The sequence below is a fragment of the Colletotrichum truncatum genome, assembly GCF_014235925.2.
Source record: "Colletotrichum truncatum strain CMES1059 chromosome Unknown Contig_0002, whole genome shotgun sequence".
In the NCBI taxonomy this organism is placed as follows: Eukaryota; Fungi; Ascomycota; class Sordariomycetes; order Glomerellales; family Glomerellaceae; genus Colletotrichum; species Colletotrichum truncatum.
This window is the reverse complement of record NW_027222399.1, coordinates 5,450,715-5,477,990: the sequence shown is the minus strand read 5'-3', so window position 1 is coordinate 5,477,990 and position 27,276 is coordinate 5,450,715. Positions and strand designations below refer to the sequence as shown.

General features: G+C 49.5%; 8 protein-coding genes across 8 annotated transcripts; 2 read left to right on the top strand and 6 right to left on the bottom strand.

The window, feature by feature from the left end:
* Positions 1–1,033: 1,033 nt before the first annotated feature.
* On the top strand, positions 1,034–3,329 carry CTRU02_204450 (high-affinity methionine permease; the record flags this gene model as incomplete). The annotated part of the gene is made up of 9 exons (XM_036732670.1): positions 1,034–1,286; positions 1,336–1,403; positions 1,492–1,663; positions 1,722–1,817; positions 1,873–2,135; positions 2,191–2,284; positions 2,319–2,654; positions 2,719–2,971; positions 3,026–3,329. The coding sequence occupies 9 exons, from the start codon at positions 1,034–1,036 to the stop codon at positions 3,327–3,329; spliced, it is 1,839 nt and encodes a 612-aa protein (XP_036575647.1).
* A 1,219-nt stretch (positions 3,330–4,548) lies between these two features.
* Positions 4,549–5,622, top strand: CTRU02_204449 (aliphatic nitrilase; the record flags this gene model as incomplete). The annotated part of the gene is made up of 2 exons (XM_036732669.1): positions 4,549–5,158; positions 5,234–5,622. The coding sequence occupies 2 exons, from the start codon at positions 4,549–4,551 to the stop codon at positions 5,620–5,622; spliced, it is 999 nt and encodes a 332-aa protein (XP_036575646.1).
* A 193-nt stretch (positions 5,623–5,815) lies between these two features.
* CTRU02_204448 (fungal specific transcription factor domain-containing protein) lies at positions 5,816–8,249 on the bottom strand (the record flags this gene model as incomplete). The annotated part of the gene is made up of 4 exons (XM_036732668.1): positions 5,816–6,740; positions 6,804–7,898; positions 7,975–8,054; positions 8,193–8,249. 4 exons carry the CDS (start codon positions 8,247–8,249, stop codon positions 5,816–5,818), a joined length of 2,157 nt encoding a protein of 718 aa, XP_036575645.1.
* Positions 8,250–10,001: 1,752 nt separating this feature from the next.
* On the bottom strand, positions 10,002–11,945 carry CTRU02_204447 (uncharacterized protein; the record flags this gene model as incomplete). The annotated part of the gene is made up of 6 exons (XM_070204380.1): positions 10,002–10,313; positions 10,341–10,459; positions 10,512–10,771; positions 10,921–11,303; positions 11,370–11,473; positions 11,495–11,945. The coding sequence occupies 6 exons, from the start codon at positions 11,943–11,945 to the stop codon at positions 10,002–10,004; spliced, it is 1,629 nt and encodes a 542-aa protein (XP_070062143.1).
* A 2,237-nt stretch (positions 11,946–14,182) lies between these two features.
* CTRU02_204446 (uncharacterized protein) lies at positions 14,183–15,134 on the bottom strand (the record flags this gene model as incomplete). Its single annotated transcript, XM_036732666.1, has 4 exons — positions 14,183–14,370; positions 14,465–14,926; positions 14,979–15,007; positions 15,082–15,134. The coding sequence occupies 4 exons, from the start codon at positions 15,132–15,134 to the stop codon at positions 14,183–14,185; spliced, it is 732 nt and encodes a 243-aa protein (XP_036575643.1).
* A 1,101-nt stretch (positions 15,135–16,235) lies between these two features.
* Positions 16,236–18,312, bottom strand: CTRU02_204445 (glycoside hydrolase family 7 protein; the record flags this gene model as incomplete). Its single annotated transcript, XM_070204379.1, has 4 exons — positions 16,236–16,628; positions 16,779–16,979; positions 17,054–17,764; positions 17,842–18,312. The coding sequence occupies 4 exons, from the start codon at positions 18,310–18,312 to the stop codon at positions 16,236–16,238; spliced, it is 1,776 nt and encodes a 591-aa protein (XP_070062142.1).
* A 4,399-nt stretch (positions 18,313–22,711) lies between these two features.
* Positions 22,712–23,914, bottom strand: CTRU02_204444 (gas1-like protein; the record flags this gene model as incomplete). Its single annotated transcript, XM_036732664.1, has 2 exons — positions 22,712–23,724; positions 23,797–23,914. The coding sequence occupies 2 exons, from the start codon at positions 23,912–23,914 to the stop codon at positions 22,712–22,714; spliced, it is 1,131 nt and encodes a 376-aa protein (XP_036575641.1).
* Positions 23,915–26,497: 2,583 nt separating this feature from the next.
* On the bottom strand, positions 26,498–27,247 carry CTRU02_204443 (uncharacterized protein; the record flags this gene model as incomplete). Its single annotated transcript, XM_036732663.1, has 2 exons — positions 26,498–27,088; positions 27,158–27,247. 2 exons carry the CDS (start codon positions 27,245–27,247, stop codon positions 26,498–26,500), a joined length of 681 nt encoding a protein of 226 aa, XP_036575640.1.
* Positions 27,248–27,276: the final 29 nt, after the last annotated feature.

Genomic DNA, 27,276 nt, shown 5'->3' with positions numbered 1-27,276 from the left:
GTGCCAAAGTGTTGTAGGACTAATGCCAGAAAGATCCTTGACCGAGCACGCAACCGCGGCTCCAGTCCTAGATCCCGTAATGGAGCCTCTCCCAATCGCGTCATCACTTCACGACTGTCTTTACGTATTCAAATTCCCGAAAGACTCGTGTTTCTAGCCACTAAGCCCACATCCCGCGGCTAGACAATAGTCTCGATAAGAATTACGGTCGGGAAGAGGAAGACAGGTCGAATTTTGTTCGGCAGTCTGTCTGATATTGGGTAATAGGTCAAAATCATACTTGCTAACAGCCCATTTGGGCTACTATTGGGATCCTAGATTTGCATTAATCTAGAACTTCCAGTGTGATGGCCAGGCTGCGTCTTTATGACCCTGCAAGCAGCACCATAGCTGAAGGACGTTGCGATAGTTAAACACGCACGAGGCACTGTGCCGGTGATCAACTCCTTCGGATGTTGGTTTTCGGGAGCGGAAGCGGAAGCGGAAATTCGCCATGTTGGTGATATCTGTTGTCATCGCCAAACCCTGTCTTGCGGCCTAGTCGGTGCCCTGCTTCGGCGTCGATTGTATCATCTACCCCTCGAATGTGCAAATCGCCATCGGCCCGTAAACCAACACTCACCATTAAGAGGCCCTGAATTGAAAGTCCACAGTCCCATTGTAAACATTCCAGTAGAAGATTCTATTGGGCAATGAGTGTTCACGGGAAAAAGAGGGACCAGTGCGAGTGGAATTTCAATAATCAACTTGGCTGTCCGTCTCTATTCAGCTGAGTTTTAGCCTATCATTGCTCGAAAAGAAATTTGAAGAGGGGTGTCGGAAAGTTGGGCATTGTTAGAAATCATGTATTATGTATATAATCCATGAATCTGCGTGTCTTTCTCCTTTCTCTTGGACGTTGGTCGCATGCACTCAATCCTGGTGTCTCGACGCACTTCGACAACCGCTTTGAAACGCTTTTCGTGCCGCACCCTTTCTTCAGCCTTACCCGCTAGCGTCCCGTCTCTCCCGTGTCTTGGTACTTGGCGATCCGATGGCTTGGCGAAAGCCCTTTGGTGATCGCGCCGCGGCGCCCAGTACCGTGTCGGACGCGCAAAGAGAGCAGATCTCCAATGGAAGTGTGCAGTACATTGGGGAGAAAGGAGGCAATGATGCGCCCCCGACATATCAGGATGCATCCGGAGCGCCCGTCGAGAACAACTCGCCGTTGGGATACTCTGTTGGCCCGGTCACAATTACCTTGTTAAATATTACAATGATGATTGGTGCCGGAATTTATTCTACGCGTGCGTTATCCCCAGAATGTCTGCTTGGATTTCCGGTTAACGTTCTTAGCTGCTTCCATTTTGGTTGGCACTGGCTCTGTTGGTGTCAGCTTCGTATATTGGACTCTCGGTTACTTGGTATGTCACCCATGCACATGATTAAATTTGAACTGGTTTGCCGCAAGATCAAGGGAGGGCATAGCTGACCGGTTATTTAAAAATTTAGCTGTGCATGGCATCTGGAGCCGTTTATCTCGAGTTCACTGCGTACTTTCCTAGTCGATCCGGTTCCGAAGTTGTCTTCCTCGAACAAGCATATCCTCGCCCGATGTGGCTTTTCCCAACAACGTTTGCCGTGCAGAGTGTCATTCTTTCATTCGGCAGTGCCAATGCTACAGGTATGATACCTTTGAGAAGATAACCTGGCATTGAATGAATATCTAATATCCGTAATAGTCATGGCAAACTACTTGATCGCCATCTCGGGCCATTCAGGAACTGATTGGCAAATTAAAGGCACTGCCTTGGCATGCTATTCCCTTGCAACCTTGAGTGAGTCTTGGCCTTCGGCATCTTGAGTATGGCTTTCGAGGCTGACTGGCTACAGCGCTTGTATTCAACACGAAATACGCCTATTGGTTCTCCAATGGTGTTGGTGTTGTCAAGATTTGCACCCTGCTTTTTGTGATCATCACTGGCTTTGTTGTGTTGGGCGGCAACACCAAGGTGGAAAATCCCACAGCCAACTTCAAAGATGCATGGTCAGGTAGTTCATCAGCTACAGCATATGGTTTGACTACCGCATTGTATCGCATCATTTTTTCGTATGGTGGTTACAACAACGCTTTCAATGTTGCGAACGAGGTCAAGGTACGAATGAACGTCTACGCTTTGGAGATGTGCCGGTCTAACATTGAAATCTTAGAACCCCGTTCGATCGCTCAAGATCTATGCCACTGCCGCCTTGACGACCGTCTATGTCCTTTACATGTTCGCCAATGTTGCTTTCTTTGCTGCTGGTAAGTTTTCTCAACCGCCGTACTCAAATGTAACCAGGAGTACTGACAATGGTGGCAGTTCCTAGGGAACAGTTTGAAAATTCCGGACTCACCGTTGCAAGTTTATTCTTTACGGCGGTTTTTGGCAACTCTGGAGCTGTCCGTGGTCTCAACTTTCTCATCGCCCTGGCTTCCTTCGGCAACATGATTGCCGTTATTATTGGTTTGTCTCGCCGTATCAGAGAGTGTGGACGCCAGGGAGTCCTGCCTTGGACTAGATTCTGGGTCTCTACTAAGCCGTTTGGGACACCTCTGGGGCCTTATGCTGTCATTTGGTTTTTGACTGCTCTGATGATCCTTGCTGTTCCTGCCGGAGATGCCTTTACGTTCGGTAAGCACGTCCAAACCAGTATTTCTACTTTAGCAGAGACGTTTTGTGACTAACGGGTAAACAGTAAACGATCTCGGCATCTTTCCTCAAGCTGCCTTCAACCTGGCCATGGCTGTGGGAATTTACGTTGTCCGCTGGCGAAGAAGCAAGCTCAACCTTCCCGAGCCTGAGTTCAAGGCGTGGCACGTCGTCATTATCTTCAACATCTGCATTCAACTCTATCTGCTGATCATGCCTTGGTACCCTCCCGCAGGTGGGCAATATGCCGGTGATGTCAGCTTCTGGTATGCCACTTACGCCGTTACGGGCGTTGGAATGTGAGTAAACACTTTCTTGAGAAATGACACTCTTAGAGACTAATGATGTGACAGCCTTCTTGCTTGCGCGGCTTACTACTGGCTCTGGGCGTCCCTTATTCCCAAGTGGAGGCGCTACAAGTTGCGCCAGGAACTCGTCAGCTTTGAAGATGGTGCTCAAAGCAACCAACTTCGGAAAGTCCCTTACGACCAAGTCGCTGAATGGGACGCCACCCATGACGCATCTGGGCGTTTGATTAGTGCTTCCGGCAGCGATGTTCAGGTCGGGGAAAAGAGCGTGCGAACTTCTTCGGACGGTAGTAACTCAGATGGTGGAAAGCAGGTGTCGAGCACTGTTCAAGAGAGTAGCCGCGTCTGAAGAGGGGATCTCAATTGGTCTCGTATTTTCTGTCGCTCAATTGCGACGGAGGACTCGGCGATGATCATTTTGATTTTTCTCCGAGTCATAGAGAGCTAAAAGGCAATTTAGTATTTGATGAAATCGCATAAACAGTTAAACGCTTGGTTTTTCATGATGTCGAGTGGAAGATATAGGCGAAATGATGTATGAACATAAGTCAGCCGTCCCGTCCTCAGCTCTGAGTGGCATCGAGGAAACTGAGCCCAATTTGGAATAAAGCAACTAAGGCAACTGGCAATACCAATGAACCGGACTAGCTCTGGCAAGAAAGATGTGTAAAAAGGCTCCATCACTTTCTGTGATCTGTTTCCGATTGTCTCTTTAACTTTGATGAACATAGTTGCAGAGGGCGTTAACTGGTAGTTAAGAGCTGGGAGGGTTATATAAGATTGCTGGAGAGAAGGACGTTTACTTAGACACCTCAATTGACACCAATTACCTGCTGAAGGTTCAGATGGTGTGCGAATGACGGACTCACCCTGTGGAAGTCTGAACAGGGATAACAGTCGCGGGATCTTACCGATTCATACCCATGACACCTTCGGGGTTTGCTCCATATCTGAATAGAAGCGTTGATAAGGTTGATCGCAACCAAGGTCCATGTCAAGACCCAATTCAATGACAAAAAAATAGTTGTCACTTTATATCTTCTGACTATATCTTGATTAAGCTAAGATCCAGTCATTATCAATGTCAAAATAGACGATTACGGCTATCTGCTATCTCAAAGTGCGGTGGTAGAGCCTCCGCTTGAGTTGTGGAGCCAACCACGCAATATCGTTGCGGATATCTGTGGTCCGCGTTCAGTAAACTGACGCGAGGAGGCCATACTTCACGCTGATTCGGTAGGAATCTTAATTGCAGGAAGATAATACAATCAGACAGAAGTGTGGCAGGGAGTCGCTTGGCCTTTCTCATATGCTCAAAAAGTACATGGATGAGCATTATCCAGCGTTTGCGAACAGCCACCTTTGATTCGGCAACATGGCGAGGTTCATGATATCAGGATGTATGTGTGTGGAGTAAACAAGGGAGGTTTGCAGCTGCTATAAAGTATGTCGATCATCCGTACGTGACACTGAACCGTCGTTTCGAATCTAGTCAATTTAACAGCTATCCCAGATTTTGGCTTGGGTTTTCAAAGCAAACCTTCCATTTCTCTCGTCATACAACCATCATGTCGGCATCGATTGTCAAAGTTGCTTGTACTCAGGCCGAACCTGCCTGGCTCGACCTAGCGGCCAGCGTTGCAAAGACGTGCAAGCTTATCACAGAGGCCGCCTCCAACGGCGCTCAGCTCATTGCTTTCCCAGAGTGCTGGATCCCCGGTTACCCATGTTGGATCTGGACGCGTCTGGTAGATTTTGATCTCAACGTCCGATACATCAAGAACTCTTTATCTGTCAACTCCCCAGAGATGGCCACTATACAGGCTTGCGCCAAAGAAAACAATATCGCCGTTTCCCTGGGGTTTTCAGAGAACGACAACAACTCCCTCTTCATTGCCCAAGCTCTGATCGGCCAAGACGGCGAGATGAAGATCCACCGCCGCAAGATGAAGCCGACGCACATGGAGAGGACAGTTTTCGGTGATGCGTCGGGCCATTGTCTACAGAGTGTTGCTGAGTTACCCTTTGCACGGGTGGGTTCTCTGGCCTGTTGGGAGCATATCCAACCACTCTTGAAGTACAACACTATTGCTCAGAAGGAAGAGATCCACATTGCTGCATGGCCAAGTGTTACCCCGCACGCAGGTGGTCCCGGCTTGTGGTCAATGAGCTCGGAAGGTTTGTAACAATTCCTGCATCGCGAACTCTCAAGTGACTTTATTCAACGGGACATAGGCTGACCATTCCGATAAGGTTGTCAAACACTTTCCCGAACATATGCAATCGAATCCAACGCATTTGTCCTCCACAGTACTGCACTAATTACAAGTAAGGGCGTCGAAGCACACAACAGTGTCGGCGGTATCATCATGTCATCTCCTGGCGGTGGTACCTCGGCTGTATTCGGCCCAGATGGACGACGACTTACTGAGCCAGTTGATGATACCACTGAGGCAATCATTTATGCTGACCTGGACATGGAAATGATCCATAGAACCAAGATGTTTGCGGATTGTACTGGTCACTATAGCCGGCCAGACCTCTTGAGACTCTTGGTAGATAAGGAAATCAAGTCTCTTGTCACGTCTCAAGGTGAGGTTGAGAAGGGGTCAGTAACTGAGGAAAGTGCGCTTGTACCGTAGTCAGGGTGTGATAGGACGAAACATCTTAAAAGGTGTCAGAATATTAATTGCTGTAAATGACGACAAATTCCCAGCACTCACATGTGTTTGGTGACAAATCCATACGGCTGACTACCTTACCGTAGACAGAAAGGCGTTATCCTTACTATACAAAGAATAACTGTCCCCTAAAAAAGGTCTGCCCATTTCCGTCTCACAGGTTATAATTACTCGAGAGCCAGCTGAAGTCTTCGCAATGTGCTAGTCCTTGGAAAGCTTGGAGGTAGTCAACAGCTGCAACGGGGTTGGTGCGATCCCCGCTGAGGCCTGACATATCAAGTGTTCCTAAAGAGGCGAACGAATTTGCGTCCAAAGTATTCAAGTCCACCCTTGCCTCAGTCGATGCAGCTCCGTATGCATCCCACTCGTAATGAAGGTGAGCCTGATTACTGGCAGCGATTTCCGAGTTCCTCGCCGCCCTGTCTCTCGCAGCGCTTGTACTATAATCCCAGTCCCTGTCTGGTCCAGGAGCTGTAGGCTGAACTTGATAGCTGCACTCTATGGGCAACGCTTTCATAACGCCCCACCGTTCCGCTAAAATTCGGATTACTTCGATGCTTTTCACCGCGCGAAACGGCCAAGCAATTTGCAGTTCTCGAAGAAGCTCTAAGCACTGACGGAGCCAGTATGTGCTTTGGTGGCGGAGGGCTGGTGTAGAACTTGTAGCATTCATTAGGTGCACAATGGCAGCGCTCAGAAGATGGTGGATAATGACGGGGTTGGCTGGAGTCTCAAAGCCGTGTGCCCGTCGATAAGTTCTAACGAGCCGTGACGTTGCAGTTGCAGCAGCAGTCAATGATCGAAGCACAAGCAGCATAAACTCTGGGTTCTGGCCAGTGTTGTTCGTAGATGATGAGTCCTGCGTTATTGCGGCAAATATCCGGAGGAATGGTGGCATTGTTATTAACGTGGTCATTTGATACGCCAGGTGAAAAAGAATGACGGGTTTTGGTGTTGAATCTCCGGTCAGATGAAGCCGGCTGTCACGAGACCTGAAGAAAGCGTTGAGAGCGTCTTGGCTTGCGACCAGAATTCGGACCTGTTGAGGAATCGGGAGTGTCTCGAAAGTTGGGGTAAACCTTATTTGAAATCTCTTAGACCTTTCCAACAACCACGCCATATTAGCACAAGAGGAGACTTACACTTGATCCATGTATTGGTCATGAATATACCATAGCTTGCATTGCCATGCAAAAGATATTTGGGCAAGGTCTGCTTGCGAGTTCTCAAAAGTTGTGTCGAATCCTGGAACATTTACTCTCCGCCATGGCAAAGCACAGTTACGGCCCAGAATCGAAATGGCGGTTCGATCAATTATATAAAACATCCAGAAGGTCCTGATGTCTTGCTCGCTTGCCTCAAGCTGCCTTGCCTCGCACTCATCTAAGGCTAACACGTGTAGCCTTAGATGCACACACATACCCGCAGCCATAGAGATGAACATCCATCCAAAGTGGTCTCGACCTAGAGCCAGAGACCGCCAGGACATCATGGAAAGCCCCTGGATAACTTTGACCGTGGGGTTTTGTCGACAGCATGCAAAGACCAGGCTTTCCGCAAACTGGCCAAACGCATCGCCAATGCTCATGGCGTCCGGTCTGAGTGAGAAGGTTGTTCCTGTGGCAATGATTGCACTGTGCAGGAAAGCCTCATCAGGAGCTTGATAAGGATAGCCCTGAAGAAAGTCTGTGCCTATGTATGGTGTAAACTGATGCTCCTTGTTAATATTCTTCAAGAAGGTATTGGCCATCTCATGAATGAGGTCTTTTTGCCGGCAATAGACAAGAATATTCTCTGGGGGGTTGAACTGTGTAGCTGAAGGAAGCTCTCGAGTAGCCTCCAGTGAGTAGTGAGATCCAGTGGTTGGGTCATCGATGATGGTTACACCGTCGCCAACATTTGTCCTCCATAACATTACGCATAATTCTTCCATTGCTTTTTGAGACCTCTCCTGACCCTCTGAATCTCTGCCAGGGCTTAGGAGGTCGCCGGACTCGCTTCGGAACTCTGCGATATGGCCTTCTTCATTGACGACATCGCCAAGACCAGCTAAGTCGGTGGTGTCGAGGCTTTCACGGAGGGCCTCAGACTCCGCACGCTGTGATGCATGGTCACTCGAAGAAAGTGGTGGCGACTGCTCCTTCCCAGGGGTCTGCTGCTGCTTCTCTAAAGCCAAGAGAAGCGATTGTACTTGGGCTTCAAGAGCTCTAACATAATCTTCGTCCCAGTACTTACGTCTATAGATGCTTTGTCAGCCAATGCTCTAATTTTACGTCTCTTATTCAACTGATCGTAATGTGGAAGGGAACGTACTTCCTTGGCTTCTGCTCTGTATAGACACATTCTCTATTCTGTCTACTGCATAGCGAACATGCAGGTCGGGCTGCATCACACTGCCGAGAGAATATGTTTAGTCACGGTAGTTGAGAGAACTAGCAGGGAACACGCCCCCGATGGGGTTTAGGGAGGAGTAGAGGCAGTCTTTGGCGAGTTGTCCCGGAATGAAGGAATGGAGGGACGGAGGGACCTACTTTTCGCTTCCCCGCCCTGCACCGGTCGCAAGCGAAACTTGTTGGTTTCTGGGACATGGCTAGGAAGAATCTTTGGCACACTTGAACCCAGCACAGGAAGCTTTCCGACACCCCGCGTCGAGAGAGGACTGGTGACAACGCAGCGGCAGGTCACTCCTTTCGGCAAAAAGCTGCTTACTTCATTCGCTGATTGCCGCCGTTGTGTCTGCAGGGCAGTTAAGACTCCTGGCAGGATTGGGAGGGCTTGAGGGCTTGGTTCATCGATATCACTCCGCCATAAGCACGGTGGACGTCTCCCGTCGCGAGGATGTTTTTGGTGGTTGCGGGGTGGAGACCTCCGCAGGGCAAGCAGTTTAATTAAGTAGGGATGTGGAGGTGACGTGACATAAGGAGTGAGACATCAATCTCTGAGTGCAGGGGCTGACTTTCTTATATGGTTGGCTGTTGGGACACCCCCTCAGATCTAGCCCAATGCAGTGGTATAGTGGCCGAGTGCGTTCAGTTTGATCAGCCCGTGAGCTCTTTGGCTCTATCGCCCCCTTTTTATTCGATCGTTTCTGTTTAACCATGAGAAAGGCTAAGAAACCCCTCAAAAGGGGCCAGAGTGAGAGAGTCATGAATACAGGGCCCGCCCCTCTTCGGCTACAGTTTTTAACATCGTAATTAGATGCTCCGTAAAAGAAGAAAACCAGCTGGGGCGAATGAGATGCTGTCAAAACTTTAAGTGACGGCGCCATTGGAACTCTTTTGGCTTTGGCACTCTGACAGCTCTTGACATATACCTCAGAGCAGCACAGACATGCTCAAGCACTTTTTAACTTCTCATGTCCTGCCACATTCGATGGGATGTTTGCATAACTTTCAAAATCAAAGATCAGATCAAGACGGCAGTGAATGGGGGGAAAGAAAAAGGAATAGCACTGCCTGAGATGAACCAAGTGTACTCTTTTTACCCTCCTGCTTACCTATGCTTTCCGTTAGTAAAGGTTAGCTTCTCCATCAGCGAAGGCAAGAAAACAATCACTTGTTCTTGGCCTAACACCTGCATCGTACGGCGAGGTTTCGCTTTCTGAGGTTTCTGGAGAACCGAGGCAGCGTCATGATAGAGTATTTTTACGATTATAGATGAACAGGAGTACTAAGGATACTTCGCTTCAATCAGTGCGGACTCAATTTGACAAATTTTGGTCAAGCCCTCACAGCTTTCATGAATAGCGTTCAAGATAGCGGCCTCTCTCAAATAGCAATCGAACTGTAAAAGACCACAAGTGGGTCAACGGGCATCACGCTCCTCGAACTCAAACAGTATGTGAAACTTCGAGAGTTAGTAATGAACGCGTTATAGGTTAACTCTCGAAAGCTAAATATAAAGTGGTAACTATCTAAACGCAACACTATTACTCAGACCCCACTATATAGCTAAAATTCAAAAGCTAGATCTGGGCTTATGAATGACATAGGAAAGTCTTCAGCGTTTACAGTTTCGAAACCCATATCTATAGAGCTCTCTCTCGGAATACAGTCCCAGTCCTGCGTTGTGAAGCTTGGCCAATGGCTCTGGTTCATGGAAGTATCCCCAGCATGCGGATTAGGGACTCCGAGAGCCTGGTTACCTTCATAGGATCTAGCAGGCCCATCTTGCAAAAGTGCATGAGGCCCTAGGAAAGCCTGGGAATTTTAGCCAATAAGTCGAGCATTTTTTTACGGAAACTGACCTCTTGAGGAATGCTTGATAAAAAGCCTAGTTCTTGCTTAGGTGCAATAAATCTTCCAGTAATGGTCTTAATTGAAGTGTAAGTATTAGAATATCTATATGGAGCCAATGAGCGGGCGTACTGAAGAAGAAGGTTTTAAGCCCGTCGGCTTATTATTCGATATTGCGTCTGCTTCTGGCGGAGAAGTTTGTGGAGTGACTATAATAACTGGCGACACACCATCATCCGATGCGGTGCTATTGATGTCATGCACTGCCGAACCAACACATCGACCTTTTGGCATAGGGTTATAGCTTGGGTTTAGAGGCATATGATGACACTCTGTTAACTCGTAACGGTCATAGACGGCATACTTGGAGCCCTTGAGAAGAGTTCTTGTCCTTTTATGTATGATTTCTTTGAGCGAATGCAAAGTGGTAGTGCTCATCTGACCCTGCCAAGAGAGATCGAGATGTTTGCTTAAGAAACCTGTAATGTCTTGGGCTGTTTCCACAACGAATTCGTTGCATCCTTCATCTGCTACATCGTGGTGCTCGATCAAAGGCTCGAAGTCTGTGGCCATGATGTTAGTGTATTTCTATGCATCAAAAACAGTGTCACATACGAGGGGATGGCACCACTTCATCCTCTGGAAAAATTAAATGCCACAACTCAGACCACTTTTTGATTTTGGAGCCAGCAGTTCTGCTTTTCAAAATATCATCTACACGTTTGCTTACACCGGCTTCTGGGTCTTGTCGGTGGAGATATGTCTCCATCTGCTGATTGCGAAGGCAAACGTTAGGTGGATGATCTTCACCGGCTGTTCGCGGTTGCTGACAATACTGACAAGACCCATTACCGTGCTGCAGACTAACATGTCTCCTGCACAAGTGTGTCGAGTCAGTTCAGATTCAACGAGGGGTCGTAAATGACAATAGGACAGGACGTCAAGGATAGGAGTGTTTCAAGACATGTATAATTCTCAAAAGAAATCTTTATACGGAAATGATGGCAAGGAATTGTATACTCACTTCAAACTTGTCATGTCCCGGAAGGATAAATTCGCGCAAGCGTCAAAGTCCCGAACGTTGAATCTCCTGGGATTACGTTTTCGAAAGGGACAGCTGAATTCTTCTGGACACCCGATCCTTCGCCTCTTGTTGCGTTCTCGCTTTGTAGGGCCCTGTCCTCGACCAGGGCTGTTGCCGACGTCGTCAAAGTCATCATCTCCTCCCTGGTCTCCGGCTGGTCGCTTCTTTGCTCTTGTCTCAATAGGTTGAGCTTGGTTTGAAGTCTCGCCACAGGCAGAATTGCCAGAATTAATTTCGCCTTCTTCGACATCATAGCAGGAGAAGCCATCGTCATCCCAGTCGATAGCTGAAAAAGACTCGTCTTCCTCAAGAATTCCGGCACATTGTTCTTTGAACCCAGCGAACGCCTCAATTACTCGAGCGGGACGACTAAGCCGGTCAAGGCAAACCCCAAAACACCGAGATAATGCAATGCTGGCGGCTTTCTCAAGATCAAGATAAGAGTGAGCCATATCAGAGTCCGAGTCAGATTCTTGAAAGCCTACCGGTGCCTCAGTCTTAGTATCGATATCAGCTGTGAGAGAAGATAGTTCGGTAGCTTCATCCCGATCACTGGGAACATGGCGTCCCGACAAGTCGGTATTCCGCACAAGAATCGGTAAGTCTGCTACGAACTTATCTGAGGGTAATGCCTTGACACAGTCTCCTATCCCAGCAAGATCAAGCTCCATGGCTTGATGCGGTGCAGAGGTCATGCGCGTGGGGCTTTGAGCTCGCGATATAGTTGGAGTGGTTGCCGATGGAGAATACATGTGGAAGTCCAAATTAGGGGCTGAAAAGGTTGCAGAATGAGCTTTGGAATATGAAGTTGAAATAGTGCCCACTGAATGATTGTCGTCTACATGAGGATGATTTCGTTTTGGATACCCAGTCTTTATTGTTTTCCGAGGACAATTAGGCTCCGGTAATGCCTGTGGACTTCTACTGAAGTCCACTCGATCGGTAGTCGCCTTGTTGTGTTGCATGTTGTTTTGTTTTTGCGAACCAATGTTACCACAAGAAAACAATGATTGGAACCTTGTGTAATGATTTTTGCGTAATCGAGTAATTTAAGCCGTTGTAAGAATGACTTGTAAGAAAGATCAGTTCGGTTGGCGACAAAGCATTCGATCGGAACAAGACTAAGGGGCGGCGGCTCGTGCCATTCTATCAGGCTGCTCTGACAGGGGAGCGGCTAAAGAGCTGGGATTGGGCCATTTTCATTCTCATAAGTTTGAAATTCATTTTCAATCTACTTGAGCCCACCAACAACAGCCTCGTGCCGCAGCAAAATGCGGAACAGCTGGTAAGCGAGCCTGTAAGATATCAGCAACAGAACATGACAGTAGTGTAACTTGGCGTGGCACAGTAGCAAATCTCATGATATCATTGGCTTGTAGAATCTCAGTCCAGTCAACTTGGTATGAACACGTCTGATTGGGTCGGACTTAACCGATAAACCCAGGTATCTCTGTTACACAGCCCGGACGAGGCGTTCTCGGTGAGTAGCTGAGTGCGACAGAGCGTGGCAGTGTGTTAGCGGTTGCCTTGATGCCTTTATACGATGTGAAGCCTGGGGGGTTTGTCAAGTTTTGGATGTACATATGATCTTACCAGGAAGTGCTGCAAGGTGCTATTTTTGCCAAGCCCAGGAGTACCACCAACGGCCACATTTGCTTCGTAGACGAACCGATACATAAAGGGTACGTTATCTTTCATACTCTGGTTCTGACTGTTGTGATGTAGCATTATGTAACGGTTGAGATAGCTACTACCATCAATCTCAGCATTCGTTTTAAAAAGACTTGTGAGCCCATGAGCCATGATCGGCTTTACCCTACCTTGGCAAAAATATCGCCTTCCAACACGCAACTGCATATTTTTGTTTTTAAGCCGTTAAGAACTGGTGCCGTCATCGTGCCGAAGAGCTGTGATTGCATGGCCTTCGCTTGCTGCTGAGGCCCATGTCACATTATCTCCGAGTAAGGGTGTTCGACGAACCGTCAAAGACGTAAACCTGAGCCTGATTGGTTCGACGAACCGTCGAAGATGTAAATCTGAGCCCGATTGGTTGTGTCAAGTTGAATTTCATGAAATCAAAAATCAATTTTGTACATTTTGCAAACTCGTTCAAGCGATTCTCAGAATGATCATATTATACCTGCAGACCACGGCTCGTGGATCTGAGTTTGAAAACGATCTCACTCATTGGAAAACTTCGTCTTAATGTTCTCAAATGCCAATTTTGTGGCATATAAGCTAGGTACACAATTCTAGAGTGATGAATTTCTCGTCCATTAGTTTGTTTTCTTTTGATGCAATTATTCTCTTCCGCTGGTCGCAAGCTGCTCAATCATCCCCTAAGTTATTTCGCCCAAATTAATTGCATCGGCGACTCAGCCCAACAGCCCCAGTTATGTCCACCTCAATGTTCCAAAGCCGGTACGGTTGACTATTTTCTTTTAAAGAGCTTTTTAAAAGATCCATTCAATTAACTAGAAATGTCTAGCACCACGCCGAATAAGCCCCAAAATTATCTCGTCACAAAGCACCTTAACGACCGCAACACGTTGCAGGATCGTCTCATCCTAAGAGGCAATGGTGAGCTTGTGGGCGTCAAAGTGTCTCACCAAATAAGTCAAGCTGTTGCAGCGATTGATATGCAACTGTGGAGCAGTGTGAAACCAGTCAATGCAAGCCCATCTTGACAAGGCACATGAGCTCAATGGATTTGGATAAGCGATGGAAGGCTAGGTCTTAAGCGAAAAGGATAAACATGAGCATGAAACAACCAAGTTTCTTTCTTCGTGAATTGGCACCATCAGACGAAGCCATGACCTTCGCAAGATAGCCAAAGGACAGCTGTGAAATTTCTTGGGCAGTCATATTTAAATAATACAGGCTTTTGATTGAGATAAGTGCTACGATTAGCTATGGTGAATAGGAGGCTTCTGTTCAAACCGTTACCCTAGGCAGGGCACGACTAGAGCAAGATGGGTCTATAGGACATATCTCCCACCAAGTGCTGCTTGGTTTCACTTTTGCCATGCTCTTAAGCAGCTCTTTTTATCCGGCACTTTGTCAAAATTTCAGCTAGGGTTACGACCAGCTAATCAGTGTAAGAGTTTGGTAGCATAAGTTAACGATAGCAACTCCCTAGGCAGGTAGTACTAATCTATATAGCGAGACAGTGCATATGGAGGTGGCTAAAGAAGGACCACACTCAAATCGCCGGGTCGGCTTTCTTGCTTGTGGACTTGAAGAATTGCGGGTAGGCATTTCGCAATTCTTTCAAATGACGAATCTGGTAAGTTGATGCTTTGGTTTCGGGAACTGGTAGGTCTTCTTCAACCAAGTGGGCTGCTGTCCAGCCAAGCTCTTCCGCGCTCTTGCAATTGGCGTATGAGTCATCTAACAACTGAGTCAGAATCTTCACAATCTTCCGCACATAAAAGAAGAAAAGAAAGAGGAAAAGAAAAATGTGGAAGAGCTTTGTATGACTTACCTACAAAATAACATTTGTTTGGATCATCAATGCCCGCTTCGCGCATGGCCTTCCGAAACTTGTCCTTTGCAGGTTTGCAGAGAAATGGCACTTGAGCGTAGTCGCAGTAGGTTAGACCCTCAAAGAGGTCATCGATGCCCAAAAGCCTCACAACGCGCTTCCCGTGATTGACGTAGGCGTTTGTGAAGAGCCAAAGTCTGACCTTGTCCCTATCAATGTCCTCCAAAAGCGCCCGGAGCTCCGTGTCTGGCTTGAGAATATCCTCGAGAGGCAGGGCATCATCCACCTTGGAATTAAAGTCAAGGGGGTCCATCTGATGGTGTCGGACCAGGCCTTCTATGGCGAGACCATACTTTGTGTAGTATTCATGCGTCAATCTTTTGGCCTCTTCGGCGGGCAGGGACAGATGTGTGATGAAGTACTGATCAATGAGGTCGGCCATGAGATGGTGAATCTTGTGGCCTATGAAGAACTGAGTGAGTTATTCCAATGCAGGCTGTCATGCGGTACTTACTGCGAGAGTAGAGGCAGTTGTCGATGTCACTGTGGTCATCAATATTAGTCCTTGGTCTACTTGTTTTGCCATACTAGCAGGTGGCGGAGTTTCTTCATCTTACAAGAACAAGACCGGCTTAGCAGCCGGTGCACCGTTTGATAGTGGCTCTCCCATGATGTACTAATGAGACTTTTCCACGTGGAATTATGCTAAGTGAGTTACTAAAAAGACCTATGAGCCTGCTGGGTTGCTGCTAAGGAAGTTCGTGTTGCGGATAGAATGCGGTGCGGTGTGTGAAAGTTTGTAGTTTCAGAGCACTTCATTGCTTTAAATAATTTGTGGTCCACCGATCCGGCCTAGTCCCAGTGACAATTACGCCCATAGAAGCTCGGTGAATCACGACTGGAGCTCAGTGGAACCTGGAACCTGGGGTCTACAGTTGACCCACTAAGTCGATCCCACTAAGGACTTCACGGCTGTCTTGAGCACTTTGAGATTGGCCTTAGACATGTTTGTCAACCGCCGTGAATTGAACTAACTCTGAGCTTCTTATTCAATGCCTATGTGTCAGTTGCTCTTCACGTTGTTCAGTTCATATTTGACTTTACAAGCTCAATTTTTTCTTACTGTTAACTCACTAGTTTTTCTTCCTGACGTCATACCGAGTGCATAGACCACGTCACTGTGAGATCCTCTCGGGCTCAAGGGTGCTTCTGATCTTATTGTGAGGGGAGCTGTGAGAAGGCATCAAATCCTTGGCTACCTTTTATACTAAGAAATTTTCATGTTCGGACGAACAGTTGATTTCAATTTAAGAAGCCTTCAATTGAGATTTGGGAGCACGTGGCAAACTCATAATCACACATGTTTGAGACTGGCCAAATGCATACTAAGACTCTTCGTCTACGATAATTATCCGAGGTAGACACAACCTCACAAAATACTACTTAAAAATCATCCATTTTCACAGTGATTGAAGGTCAAAAGACATAGGTAGTGTAAACTTTTGATAATGAGCCAGCCGACAGACCAGCAAGAGCTTTTCGTAAAAACGCCCTTTACCGCGTTCGCTCAGTGAAATATCATCGGAAGCCATTGCGATTTATTTACAAGGAAAAAAAAAGGAAAAAACATGTACAGCAGAATGTCCAAGAAGACTATGCATGGGGTGTTCCTGAAGCGTTCCAACCACTGTCAAACAAAGGGGGTAAGATACTCCCGAAACACCACGTCCACCACAAGTGAGATTCAATGACCAAGAAAGAGTCTCAGTGCCTAAGCAGCAGGGCACTCATCGTCGTCATCGTTGGACTCGTCACCAACGGCCTCATCGCCAGCAACGCACTGGTGGTAGTACTCGTTCCACTGCTTGCAGACCAGACCGCTCTGGCACTTGGTGGCACCAGAGTAGCTGAGGCCACCGCATTGGTGGTAGAGGGCTACCGCTTCTCCGCCGGCCGGTTGAGACGCAATCGGTGCGGCGACAGAAGAGGAGCTGGCGACGGGAACGGCGGCGGCGGCGGAGGAAGACGCGATCGGTACGGGTTCAACGGATGGGACAGCGGGAGCGGAAGATGCGGCGGAGGTGGCGGAGGCCACGGGCGTCGACGTCTGGCTCGTTACTGCATCAGATGGAACGTTAGCAATGGTTGAGGAGGATGCTGGTGACTGCTGGACACTGGTGGGCGCGACTGAAGAAGGTGCGGCGGTCTCTGCATGTGGCTTGGTGACGACTGGAGCAGCGGAGCTGGGCTGTGCTTGGGAGGAAGAAGGGTTCGCAACCGGGGCGTTAGCCTCATCTGAGACATCGTTACTCACAGCAGAACCGGTGCCGGCACTGTTGAAGGTTGAGCCGATGGGGCCAACCTTGATGTTAGAGAAGATGACGTTAGAGTTGGGAGCCTGGGACTCGACATCGGCGGGGACGCCAGAGTCCTTGCCGCAGGTGCCACGGGCAACACCAGGGCCGGTCTTGTCAGTAGGGTAAGAGGAGTCGAGCCAGAGCATGTTGGAGTGGTGCTTTACGAGGGGCGAATATGTTAGTCAATTCTCTCCATGTGTGGAAGAGGAAAAGGGGGGATTTTTTAACTCACGTCATCCCAGTTGGACATAACCAGAACCATACCCTCCTCAACAGCCTTACCCATCTGAGCGAGACCGCCCTTCTTGGTGAAAACGTCGTCGTCGCCAAAGGCCTTCTTCTGAGCGGTGCAGAATTCCGTGTTGACGGAGTTACCCTCGACGCCAGCAACGTCAGACTTGGAGTTGACAAAGACCTTGCCGTCCTGGACGTAGAAACGCTTGATGTCGGAGAGAGCACCGCCAGACTCAATGAACTGGGTAACGACGGTGATCTTCTTGGAGGTGTCGATGGTGAACTGGGAGCCCTTGCCGTAGAAGGTGGTGTTGCCCATGCGGTAGCTGTTGAAGTCGCAGCCGTCGGGATCGCAAGTGCCAGCATAGCGGGTGGCGCTGTAGGTGCCTCCGCAAGCGTCGCCGGAGCAGCTCTTCTGGCCGATCTCCTCGCAGGGGTGAGGGGTGTAGGCGGTGGAGACGGAGTTGGCCTCCCAGATGTCCATCTCGGAGCAGCAAGAGCCCATGTTACCGACACCAGAGTTGACATCGTTGGAGGACGGGACCCAGCCCTCGATGTTGGCCTTGCCGTCGATGAACTTGAGGTCACGAGGGCACTGGCTGTCGCAGTAACCAGTGCCGTACTTGGCACCGGCCTTGTTGCCGGGGTACTTGCTGGCACCACCATCGGCATCCATGGAGACGAAGTAGAGGGCGCCGTTCAGGCCGCACTGTACTGTGAATTAGCTTTTTTTTTTCTTTCTTTTTTTCCCCTGCATTATAAGCGGTGAGGTTTATAATGACTTACACCCATGTTGGAGACGTCAACGTCAAAGGTGAACTCCTTTCCAAGGAGCTTGAACATCTCGTACTTCTCACCAGAAGCGTCCATAAGGAACATACGGGAACCGATGTTCTTGCTGTAAGGGCCCTGAGTGACGAACTTGAGGTTGAGGGCGTCACCGGAGGTGGTGGCGCCGTAGGTGCCGGAGTAGTCGGCTCCATCAAGGCAGCACTTGGAGGCGCAGTCCTCGCCGGTGCCGCTGCAGATGGAAGTGTCCCACTTGTTGCCGGAGTAGCAGTTGGTGCTGGAGCTGACCTGGTGAGTCCAGCGCCAGTTGGCGTCGACGGTGACGGCTCCGTTGACCTTGGTGCAGGTGCCACCGGCCTCGCAGTTGGACCAGGTGAGGGCGGGCTTGTTCTCGGCGTTCAGCGTGCAGGCCTGCTGCGCGCGAACTGCAGCCACTAGGGCGGCGATGGCGGAAACCTTGGTCAACATGGTGAAGAATGTTTTCGGTCGGTAAAGACGGGACGATGATGAAAACTTGGAAAAAGAAAAAGAATGTAAATTGTTCAGATGGTCTGAAGGAAAACAAAAGAGTGAATGGCGATGCCAGAAAAGAATGTCACAAGTGGCTTGGGATGAGAAAAGAGACGGACTCCAAGTGAGGGGGATGCCCTCGGCCAACTTATATAGACTCTCGTGAACTGTTTCGAAGTAGCATTCAAGGTTAAACTAATATGCCATGATCCTGTTGAGCCCCTCACTTTGTCTCTATCTCTTGTTCCGTCAGCCACTAATCTCCGGCAAGGGGCCTCCAGGTGAGTCGTGATGCTTTCAATTGGGAACACTCATACGGGGGGCTCTGATCCATTCGAGAGGCAGCAATGCTGTGGGACCTGGTTATCGAAAAGATCGGATTCCATCCCGTTTTTCCATCAAGGTCACTAGATTGGACGAACATGGTCAGAGTGCATTTTCTTTGGAAGCGGCATGCTCTCGGCAAATGCTTGTCATGAGCGCAACAACCTTGGCATTGTCACTATGTCTGACGGTAGACCGGCGGCATCAGGTTGATTAATTAACCAAAGGACCAGCGTCCTGGTGACGCGGGGTATGAGGTGGTATGAGCGAGTTGGGAGAAGCACATGTTGCCGTAACCCGGCGTGAAGTGACATCGCGCGCGCACTCCGCAAAAGCCAAGTTGGGGGTCCCTGCAAGGAACACCCGAGCGGAAGAACTCTCACCGGGCCTCCGCTCGCAAGGTCGTCCCCCTTGGTCATTGGACGTGCAATATCTATCCCCCCCCTGTCCGAATCCGGAGACCGCGGCACTCGCAGAAGCGTTAACAAACATGAAGATGCGGATGAGACGGCTTTTCATAGGGTCAACCTCACTAAGCCCACCTTACATGCGGCAATGGTCCAGTATACTAGCAATATATGTCGTCAGGCGGAAACATACCATTACACAAACCGAAAGGATTTTCTACAAAATTCAGCATGACCTCGTACCGAGATTAATCACCGCTATGATGAACAGTTGATGTAGTCTTCTAATATGCCTCATTCTCTCTCACAATGTACTCGGCCCACCGTGGTGCACAGTGGTGCCACAGCACAAACGTGGGGTGTTCTGGGGGTGCTGATTTGGACGTTTCCGGCTTCACCGCACCACTTACGGACACAACATCTTCTACTATGTACTATTAATCAATGATTTTCCTCCTTTTCATATATGCATCCGGCCCAAAAAATATTAAACTTTAACCTCAAACTACGCAGCGTGGAAAAACCAAGTTAGATTTTTCTGTTCCATCTATTTCATTCCTCGAATTTTACCCCTTTGTATAATTTACTTTTTTGGGCCTTTTCCCCAAACTAGGAGATGCCTGTTGGTCTCCGACCTACGAGGAGGCAGAGCGTCGTCCGAGTGGGGCCGTGGGTCGACGGAGCATCCCACGGAATGACGGTCCGAGGAGTCCAATCCACCTATCGATGCCATTAAGCCGAACGGTCGTTGATGATTTCTCCCCGATCTTGTTATACTGTTGAGGCTCGGAATAATTGAGGCACTTACGTGTTTAATGCTACATTGCATCTCCATAACTGAGCCATCTATCTGCCGGCAAGTTTCCCCTTGAGGATGTTAAATCCGGTACAGATTTGTTATCACGGAGCGCGAGGTACCGTCGTCTATGAACGTCAATGATCGCCCAGAGTGTGCCTTGCACTGTTAAATGCTTGCATTTCTTGGAATTCGAGTCAAGCTTTGCGGCTATCTTGGCGGTAATTGGCTCCCAGGTCGACAATCATGCCCGAATTTGAATCGTAATGCGTCCCTCTCGGAGATGAAGCCGTGATGTTTTTGCATCACTATCAATCGGTGCAAATGCTCAAAATATTTTTTTCTGGCCTATCTTTCCACCTGTGCCCTTGATATATGGTTAAATTATCAGGGTCTCTGGAACAGGGCACGCTAATGCAACAGAAAACGGTGAGTAAGGGTGTGAGCATGTTTTCAAAGTTTATACATGTCCCACACTGGCGTGCCGTGACTCCGACTATCGTCAATAATTGAGTGGAGAGCCACATTTCCTAAGCGGAAACAGCCGCGCCGGCTCAAGTTTATAAAGTGCTTAGAAGAAGCGTAAATGATGTAAAAGTCGCACCAAACCGGAAAGACCTGGTGCGGCGGCGAAGCACGTTGCGCTAGGTGCCGTTGTCGTGCCGAAAGGAGAGAGAAACTTTCTGACCATGAAGCTAAATATACTCGCCACGCGAGCTGCACACTTGAAATGGATGCATGCCTTGGTTGTACTACATCCTCCGAGTATGTGCGTCGACAGAAAGCGAAAGTCTCGGGGCCGGGAATATGCTACGAGAATAAGAGCCTGTACACACACACACACACACACACATGCCTTCCGTTTGTCAGTTTGTTGTCAGACTGCAGACATAAAGCCTAAACTGATGCGTGTTTCTGTTTCGTACCTTAATCATTGGCCATGCGAAGTTGGAGAGTAAAAAAGTCCGAAACGAAAGAGTTGCAGGATGCAGCCACAGAACGGATGACGCTGCTGATGTCAGACCTGCGGGTGTTGTGGTGTCCTTGCTGATTTAGCAATAACCTTGACTCACATGACTTTTGGGGCATCCACAATGTTCACTCTGTCGATCCGGCGTGTCGAAATAGGGCGTCAGCTTCCACGCCAGGTCCCCCACGTCTGTCGTCGAAACACTTGAAACTTTGAACTGCACATAGAACGCCGAGACATGCCCGACCAACGACCCATTGTTCGAGAAGGCATAACCGGATGAGGCTCTGGCGAGATTTCCCAGGCAATGCGAGTTGAGTAGCAATAGAAGTAGTCGATATGAATGAGTGTGGTTTTGGTGAAAGAGACTGTGGCGTTCGTTATGGTTGCTTGTTAAGGTTGAAGTGGGGTAATGACTTTAACCTTTTGCCATCTGCAAGGTACGAAGAAACTCACATGATAATCGTGGGGGCCTTTTTATTTCACTTTCCCCTTGCACTATTAACAGTAATCAACCTAAAAGGTTGTCCAAAGACTCTTTATTCAGGCAACTTTGATAAAAAGGTTAAACAGCCGCTGGATGCCCCCCCTCAACCTAGGGATGGCAGTCATGGCGTCGCCAGCTGAATCCAATCAGCTCATGCAGGCGTGGATCTTGACGCAGACTTGCAGTTGAAGTATAGTAATCCGAATGAAGCATGGTGCCCACCTGTAAGGCTTAGCACCACTGGGCGTCGACGTGATGAAAAGACAGAGTACAAGAGTTGTGTGCACTCCATCAATTTAAGGCTCTTGAAATGCATATGTTTCTTGAAGATCAATCAAAGCTCATACAAGTTTAATCCCCCCTTCGCTTCGCCAAGCCAGAAGAACACCACCAAATTTACTGTGGGGTGCCTCGGGCATTCCTAACCATGCATGCAATCGGTTCTCTCTTTCAAAACTTCTTTAGACCTTTTCACTCATACCAGTTTGGCTGCGGTAGTTGTGCCTCGCCGACCATGTAAGCGTTGACAGTCAACTGCCGAGGCGGGATAGCAAGATTCTTGATTCTTCCTACGCCCCACGCAGCCGGCATGAGTCTTCTGGGGGGGGCGGAATCGTGCCTTTGTGCGGCTCATCGTACGACGTGTCTCCCCTTATCCGTTTGATATCTTCTATTCTAGAATCCGTGCGTTTCAGCACGGGACTCGTCTAATACTACCACGGGCTAATGGAGAGAATGGCTCATAGGAGGAAAAAACCAACGACTCCACCACCAGGTTTCAAAGTGTCGGACAACGCGAAATGCTCTCTTTAGGCAATAATTCGGCTGTAGTTGTGTGTGTGTGTGTGTGTGTGTGTGTGTGCGTATGTCCGGATTCCTCAGCGAATCTCGGCATCCCGTCAAGATCCGGCAAACCGTGCTCACTTTCTTTTCCGCCCTTTTTCGTCTTACACTTGTCATGCAATCACGTCACGCATTTTGTGAGCTCCGTTGAACAGGACTCACTCTCATCTCGTCTCATCTCATCTGATCTTCACCATTTTTGGCTAATTCTCCCAGGTTGGGCACAACGCAGACTTGACATCAAATCATTGCTATGAATTTTTTTTATAATAATTTTACACACAATAAAGTTGAAAAAAATAGAGAAAAGACGTGTAACGTTACCGCTCCACAAGCAAGAATGCTTTCCTTCGATAACTTTAAATCCCGGGGGTTGTTTTTGAGTCTGTGTGCATCAGAGGGGGAGGAAAAAAAAAGGTTTTGATTAAGGGAACCACAACCAACGTTAACACGGGGAGACAGAGAGATAGAGGAAGCACGCTTTAGAAGCCGTAGTTTCTCATTAACGCGGGGGCAGTCTTTTTCTTTTTTCATGGGGCGACCTCGGGCTGGAAATCGGCTCCGGGCACAATGTAGCGCTTGGCCCATCTGAGAGCGCTTCCCTCCTCACGCTTTGCCGCGCGTTTGCCACCCTGGCGACCGTTGCGGTTGGCCTTGCCTCTCTGGCGACCATTACCAGCGTTTGCGTTGCCGTTGTTGTTGTTATTGTTTCCAGTATTGGCGTTGTTGTTGTTGTTGTTTCCGTTGTTGGCATTGTTGTTGTTATTGTTGTTACCAGTGTTGTTGTTGTTGTTGCCAGTGTTGCCGGTGTTGCCAGTCTGGCTTGGGCCGGTGTCAGAGGCAGGGAACTCCTTGGTGACGACATCAGGAACGCCGAGAAGCTGGTTGGCGGTCTCGATGTTCTTCTTGCCCTCGGCAGTGCCGTCGATCTGGTTAGCCTTGATGGCGGCGGGGAGATCGGCGGCGTTGCCCTGCTGCTGGGCGAGGACGGTGTTGAGGTCCTTCAGCGTCTTGATGTTCTGAGGGGTGTTCTGGGTGGGAGTGACATCAGTCTGCTGGATGGGGAAGCAGCCGCCAAAGGGGCCGGCGACGGCGTTGTTACGGCAGCGGACGGTGCAGACGTTTCCGGTAGAGGCGCCAGTGCATGCCAAGTCGGCGGGCAACTTGACGGTGATGTTGAACTGCTGGGCCTTGGCCTGGGAGAAACCGTTCACGCCGGGAACGTTGTTGGTAACCTCAAGAGGGATCTGGCCGCTGCCACCGAGGGCGTTGCTGGTAGGGTCCAAGTCGCAGGCGAAGGGGCCGGCGCCGTCGGCGTTGACCTGGTGGATGGTGACCTGGATCGTGCTGCCAGCCTTGACTTGCGTGACCTGTTGAGCAGCCAGGGCGTTCTCGGTGTTCTCGCCAATGTCGATGTTACCGGAGATCTCAGTGCGTCCACACTCGTTAACGATGTTTGCGTTGATCTCGGCATCGCGAATGAGAGTGGCGTCCTGCTGGCAAGGGTTGATAGTTGTGCAGTTACGGGCGATATTGGGATCGACTGGGCAAAAGTTTTAGTAAAAACACTGAACAGAAAGTGAGATTTCCTCATTCCCTCCTCATCACCACTCACCCTTGAAACCAATACTAGCCGGACCGCCCTGGTCGCTCTGAGCATTAAGGATAGCTGCGTGGCCGCGGACCACCGCCAGCATGGCCGAGCCAATAATGATATCCTTGAAAGAAAGCATCCTGTCTCGCAGAGACTAGTTTAATGTGCCCAGCACGATTAAGGAACGAAGTGAAGTAAGAAGCGAAAAAAAAGGAAAGGAAGAAGGACGATAGCCCGCTAGGAGAGCGAAGGCGCAAGTGAATGATATGATGTGTGGGTAGAGAAAGGAAACCTAACAGTCGAGATGACACTGCGAAGGTCATCTTATACATACCCTCACGGTCGACGGCCGAAACGACGTAAACGTAGTCAAACACCCACCACCAATAACGTCTACTGATCTGCTCAGATCATCTGCAACACCTCCTGTCGCAAGGCTGTGGTGCTGGGCGGAGTCGCGGCCGTCACACTGAACCCGTTCTCTCTTGGCAGATGGAGGGAAGCCTAAGAAGGAGAATAACAGGTAAGGGAGGGGGGGAGCGGTTGAGCTAGGACCAGGGCAGGGGAGAAAGGGTGGTTTGCTTAGGATTACAGTTGGCGCGTTGGCCGAGACCCTGTCAGTTTGGCTGGTAGCGAGGCCATTCTGGGAGGGGGGAGGGCCATCTGGGGGGGCACGAAGGAGGCTCTAGGGAAGTGCTGTATGTGGATGTGAATAGCGGTTTTTGGTGGATTTTGAAGTTTAGCGAAACGACCCTTGTTCACTTGGGGGCCACCCATGTCGGGGTCGGCGAACTCAGTGGCGCGAGTCAACAACCAGAAGTGGTAGAGAAAAGGTGCCTAGCCGTGTTTGGCAGGGCCGAGACATTAGGAAGTCGGACGATTAGGCGCTGAGGGGCCAGTTCTGAAGAGAAGAGCGTGTTTCACAGGGCATTATCAGATGCCATAGTAAGCAATTTGACAACGGGCCAAGGCATGTCAGGCCCTCCTATAGGAGCAGTCAGGGGGGGAGGGGGGGTTAGAACTGGCGGAGTTCGAGACTCACCACCACGGCGTGATGCCTGCGAAAGAGGAACCTAGAGGAACCTTTTTTTCCTTTTCTTGCTCACTCGGGCCATTCTTTTTCTGGAGCCCTTGGCTGCGGTCTCGTCCGTTGTCAAGGATAGTCCCATCTCTGGTCGGCCAAAAGGGGGGTCACAGACTCGATGGATGATACACACGCCAAGAGTAAATGCCCGAAGCGCCATGCAACGGGCAGCGAGCGAGGAACAGCCAGACTTTTGAGAAACACAAGGGCAAACCTGTCTCTTCTCTTCTTTTCGTCCCATTAAGTGAAATCCTGACGTTGACAGCAACCCGCCGGGCAGCGTGGCCGCTCCGGCTGTGGCTGCGGGTAGGAAGGATAGAACGTGGCTCATCTGATATCCCATCTATTCGAGACTGCGCTCGGAAGCCGGCCGAAAGGGTCGCCTCTTTAGCCCAAAGAAGCCAGAGAGGCGACGGATGTAGCTGCCGCCTAGATCCATTCGGATCGTGGCTAATCTGTTTGAAAAACCGAGATGATAGATAGAGAGCATGTGCTTATAGCCTCACCTTTTTTCCGTCTGTTGATGTTTATGGATCATGACGATCGGGAAACAAATTCCACCCGGTGACCGACTCGGAAATCCCCATTTCTTGTAATTTTCCTGTTTACTGTTTACTCACATGGCCAAGACGAAAGAATACGCCACAACCGTTGTCCGCGTGGAGTTGGTTAATGTCAATCATCAATGAAGCCCTACCGATAGTGAACGCAATCTGTTGGGGATCTGGGGAACATTTTACTGTATATTACAGCCGCCCACCTGCATCCCCGTATTCAGTATAAGCTACAAAATAGCGTACGGGTACCTGATTGCAATATTAAACGGTGCCTTGCATGGAAGCCATCCATCGGATGATGCACTTGCTTGGCCACTTGGCGGGAATGGCTGATGATTCCCCTCCCTCTCCCCCCCAATTTTTGGCACTGAAGCTACTGGCGCCACTACCCTAAAAAAAAAAATCTCCGTGAGGGAAAGGAGAAGCGCGAGATTTGCGAGATTGCTGCAAGGAGACACCGACTCCCTAGGCGGCGCAGGGGTATCATAACAAGGATCAACCCTTTACGTTTCACTTCGGCCCACAGTCAGAGCAGGTGTCATTCAATCAACTGTAGCCTCAAGTGGGTGGGCTGCATCTTTGGTGAGTGGATATCGATGTTTCGAGACGAATCTGAAGCATCGACATTGAACCACTAGTGTAAAAGAGGAGATAGCTCGGCATTCTCAGCGCTGACACTCTGTATCATCACTCGCCTGTTGAAAGGGCCTGTTGATATCCACATATTGGTCTCACGAGCCCCGGCCCCCCCCCCAACGTCCACCAATCTATCTTTTCTGACCTAGACCACGTCTCGCGCTGGCTTCCCTCCGTAACTGTAAAACTTGAAGTCCTTTTTTGAATCCTCTCTTAAAATATGCCGTGCCTATTGTACCCCCTCTCACCCCCTTCGCGAGCCTCAACTCCTGTTCGACCCGCTTGCAACCTTATGCGCCCTGACCAATAACTGGGATCGGAAGTGACCGTCTTGCCAGCGGCACAATGCGTCACTCCCTCATAACTTGTCTTCTTTTTTTTACGGACTTCAACCTTGGAGATGTCTGTCGCACCAGACCACATTAGTGTTTGACGGGTCTGCACCTTATGCCCCCTCTTCTTTTCCCTTCTTCCAGGCTTGATCAGCGTCAGGATGAACCGAAGGGGTGGCAATGTGCTTCCGGGCCTCTTGCTTTCGTTTATAATCCGACTTGAATCTCCTGTCTCTGTCGCTAACGTACTTCTCGAAATCAAACTGCCCCGGCGCCGTGAAGCTCGTCATGAGCTGCGGTTCGCCCAAGGGTAGTTGGTGGCCCTTGTCCACCTGCCAGAGATGGTAAACCTTTCCGTACAAGTGGACGACCTCCTCCATCTCTTTGTTCTCCGCCGTTTCCCATATTGACTCGGGCAGCGTCATCTGGGGCATGATGAGCATGCCTGATTTGACCTCGAACACGTGGCTATGCCATAGCTTCCGCTCCTCCTGGTCCAGCGTCTCGTAAAGCTTGGGTGAGATCATGTACTCGATGCCAATGATCCGGGCGTTGGGCTCGGGGCTGTCGTAGAGGATACACTGCCTAACATCGTCGTTGAGGTGGCCGCAGTAGTGATTCGCCTCGACTACTCGGGAAGGGTCTGCTGCGTAGGCGTGGAAGGCGTTGAGATGCGCGCAGACGCTCCGCAACGGCGCAAAGTCCTATTTACTCGTTAGATTCGTTTCGACGTCGCATCCGGGGGGGGGGGGGGCGGCCGAACGGAACCGTACCTGGATGGCCGAAGCGCCGGCTTGTAAGACCTGGTTCTTGGTGGTAATCGGCTCGCCTACGGCGGGGTTCGTTTCCGGTTTGGTTGCCATTGTTCGTGGGGGAGCGAGATTGTAAATAT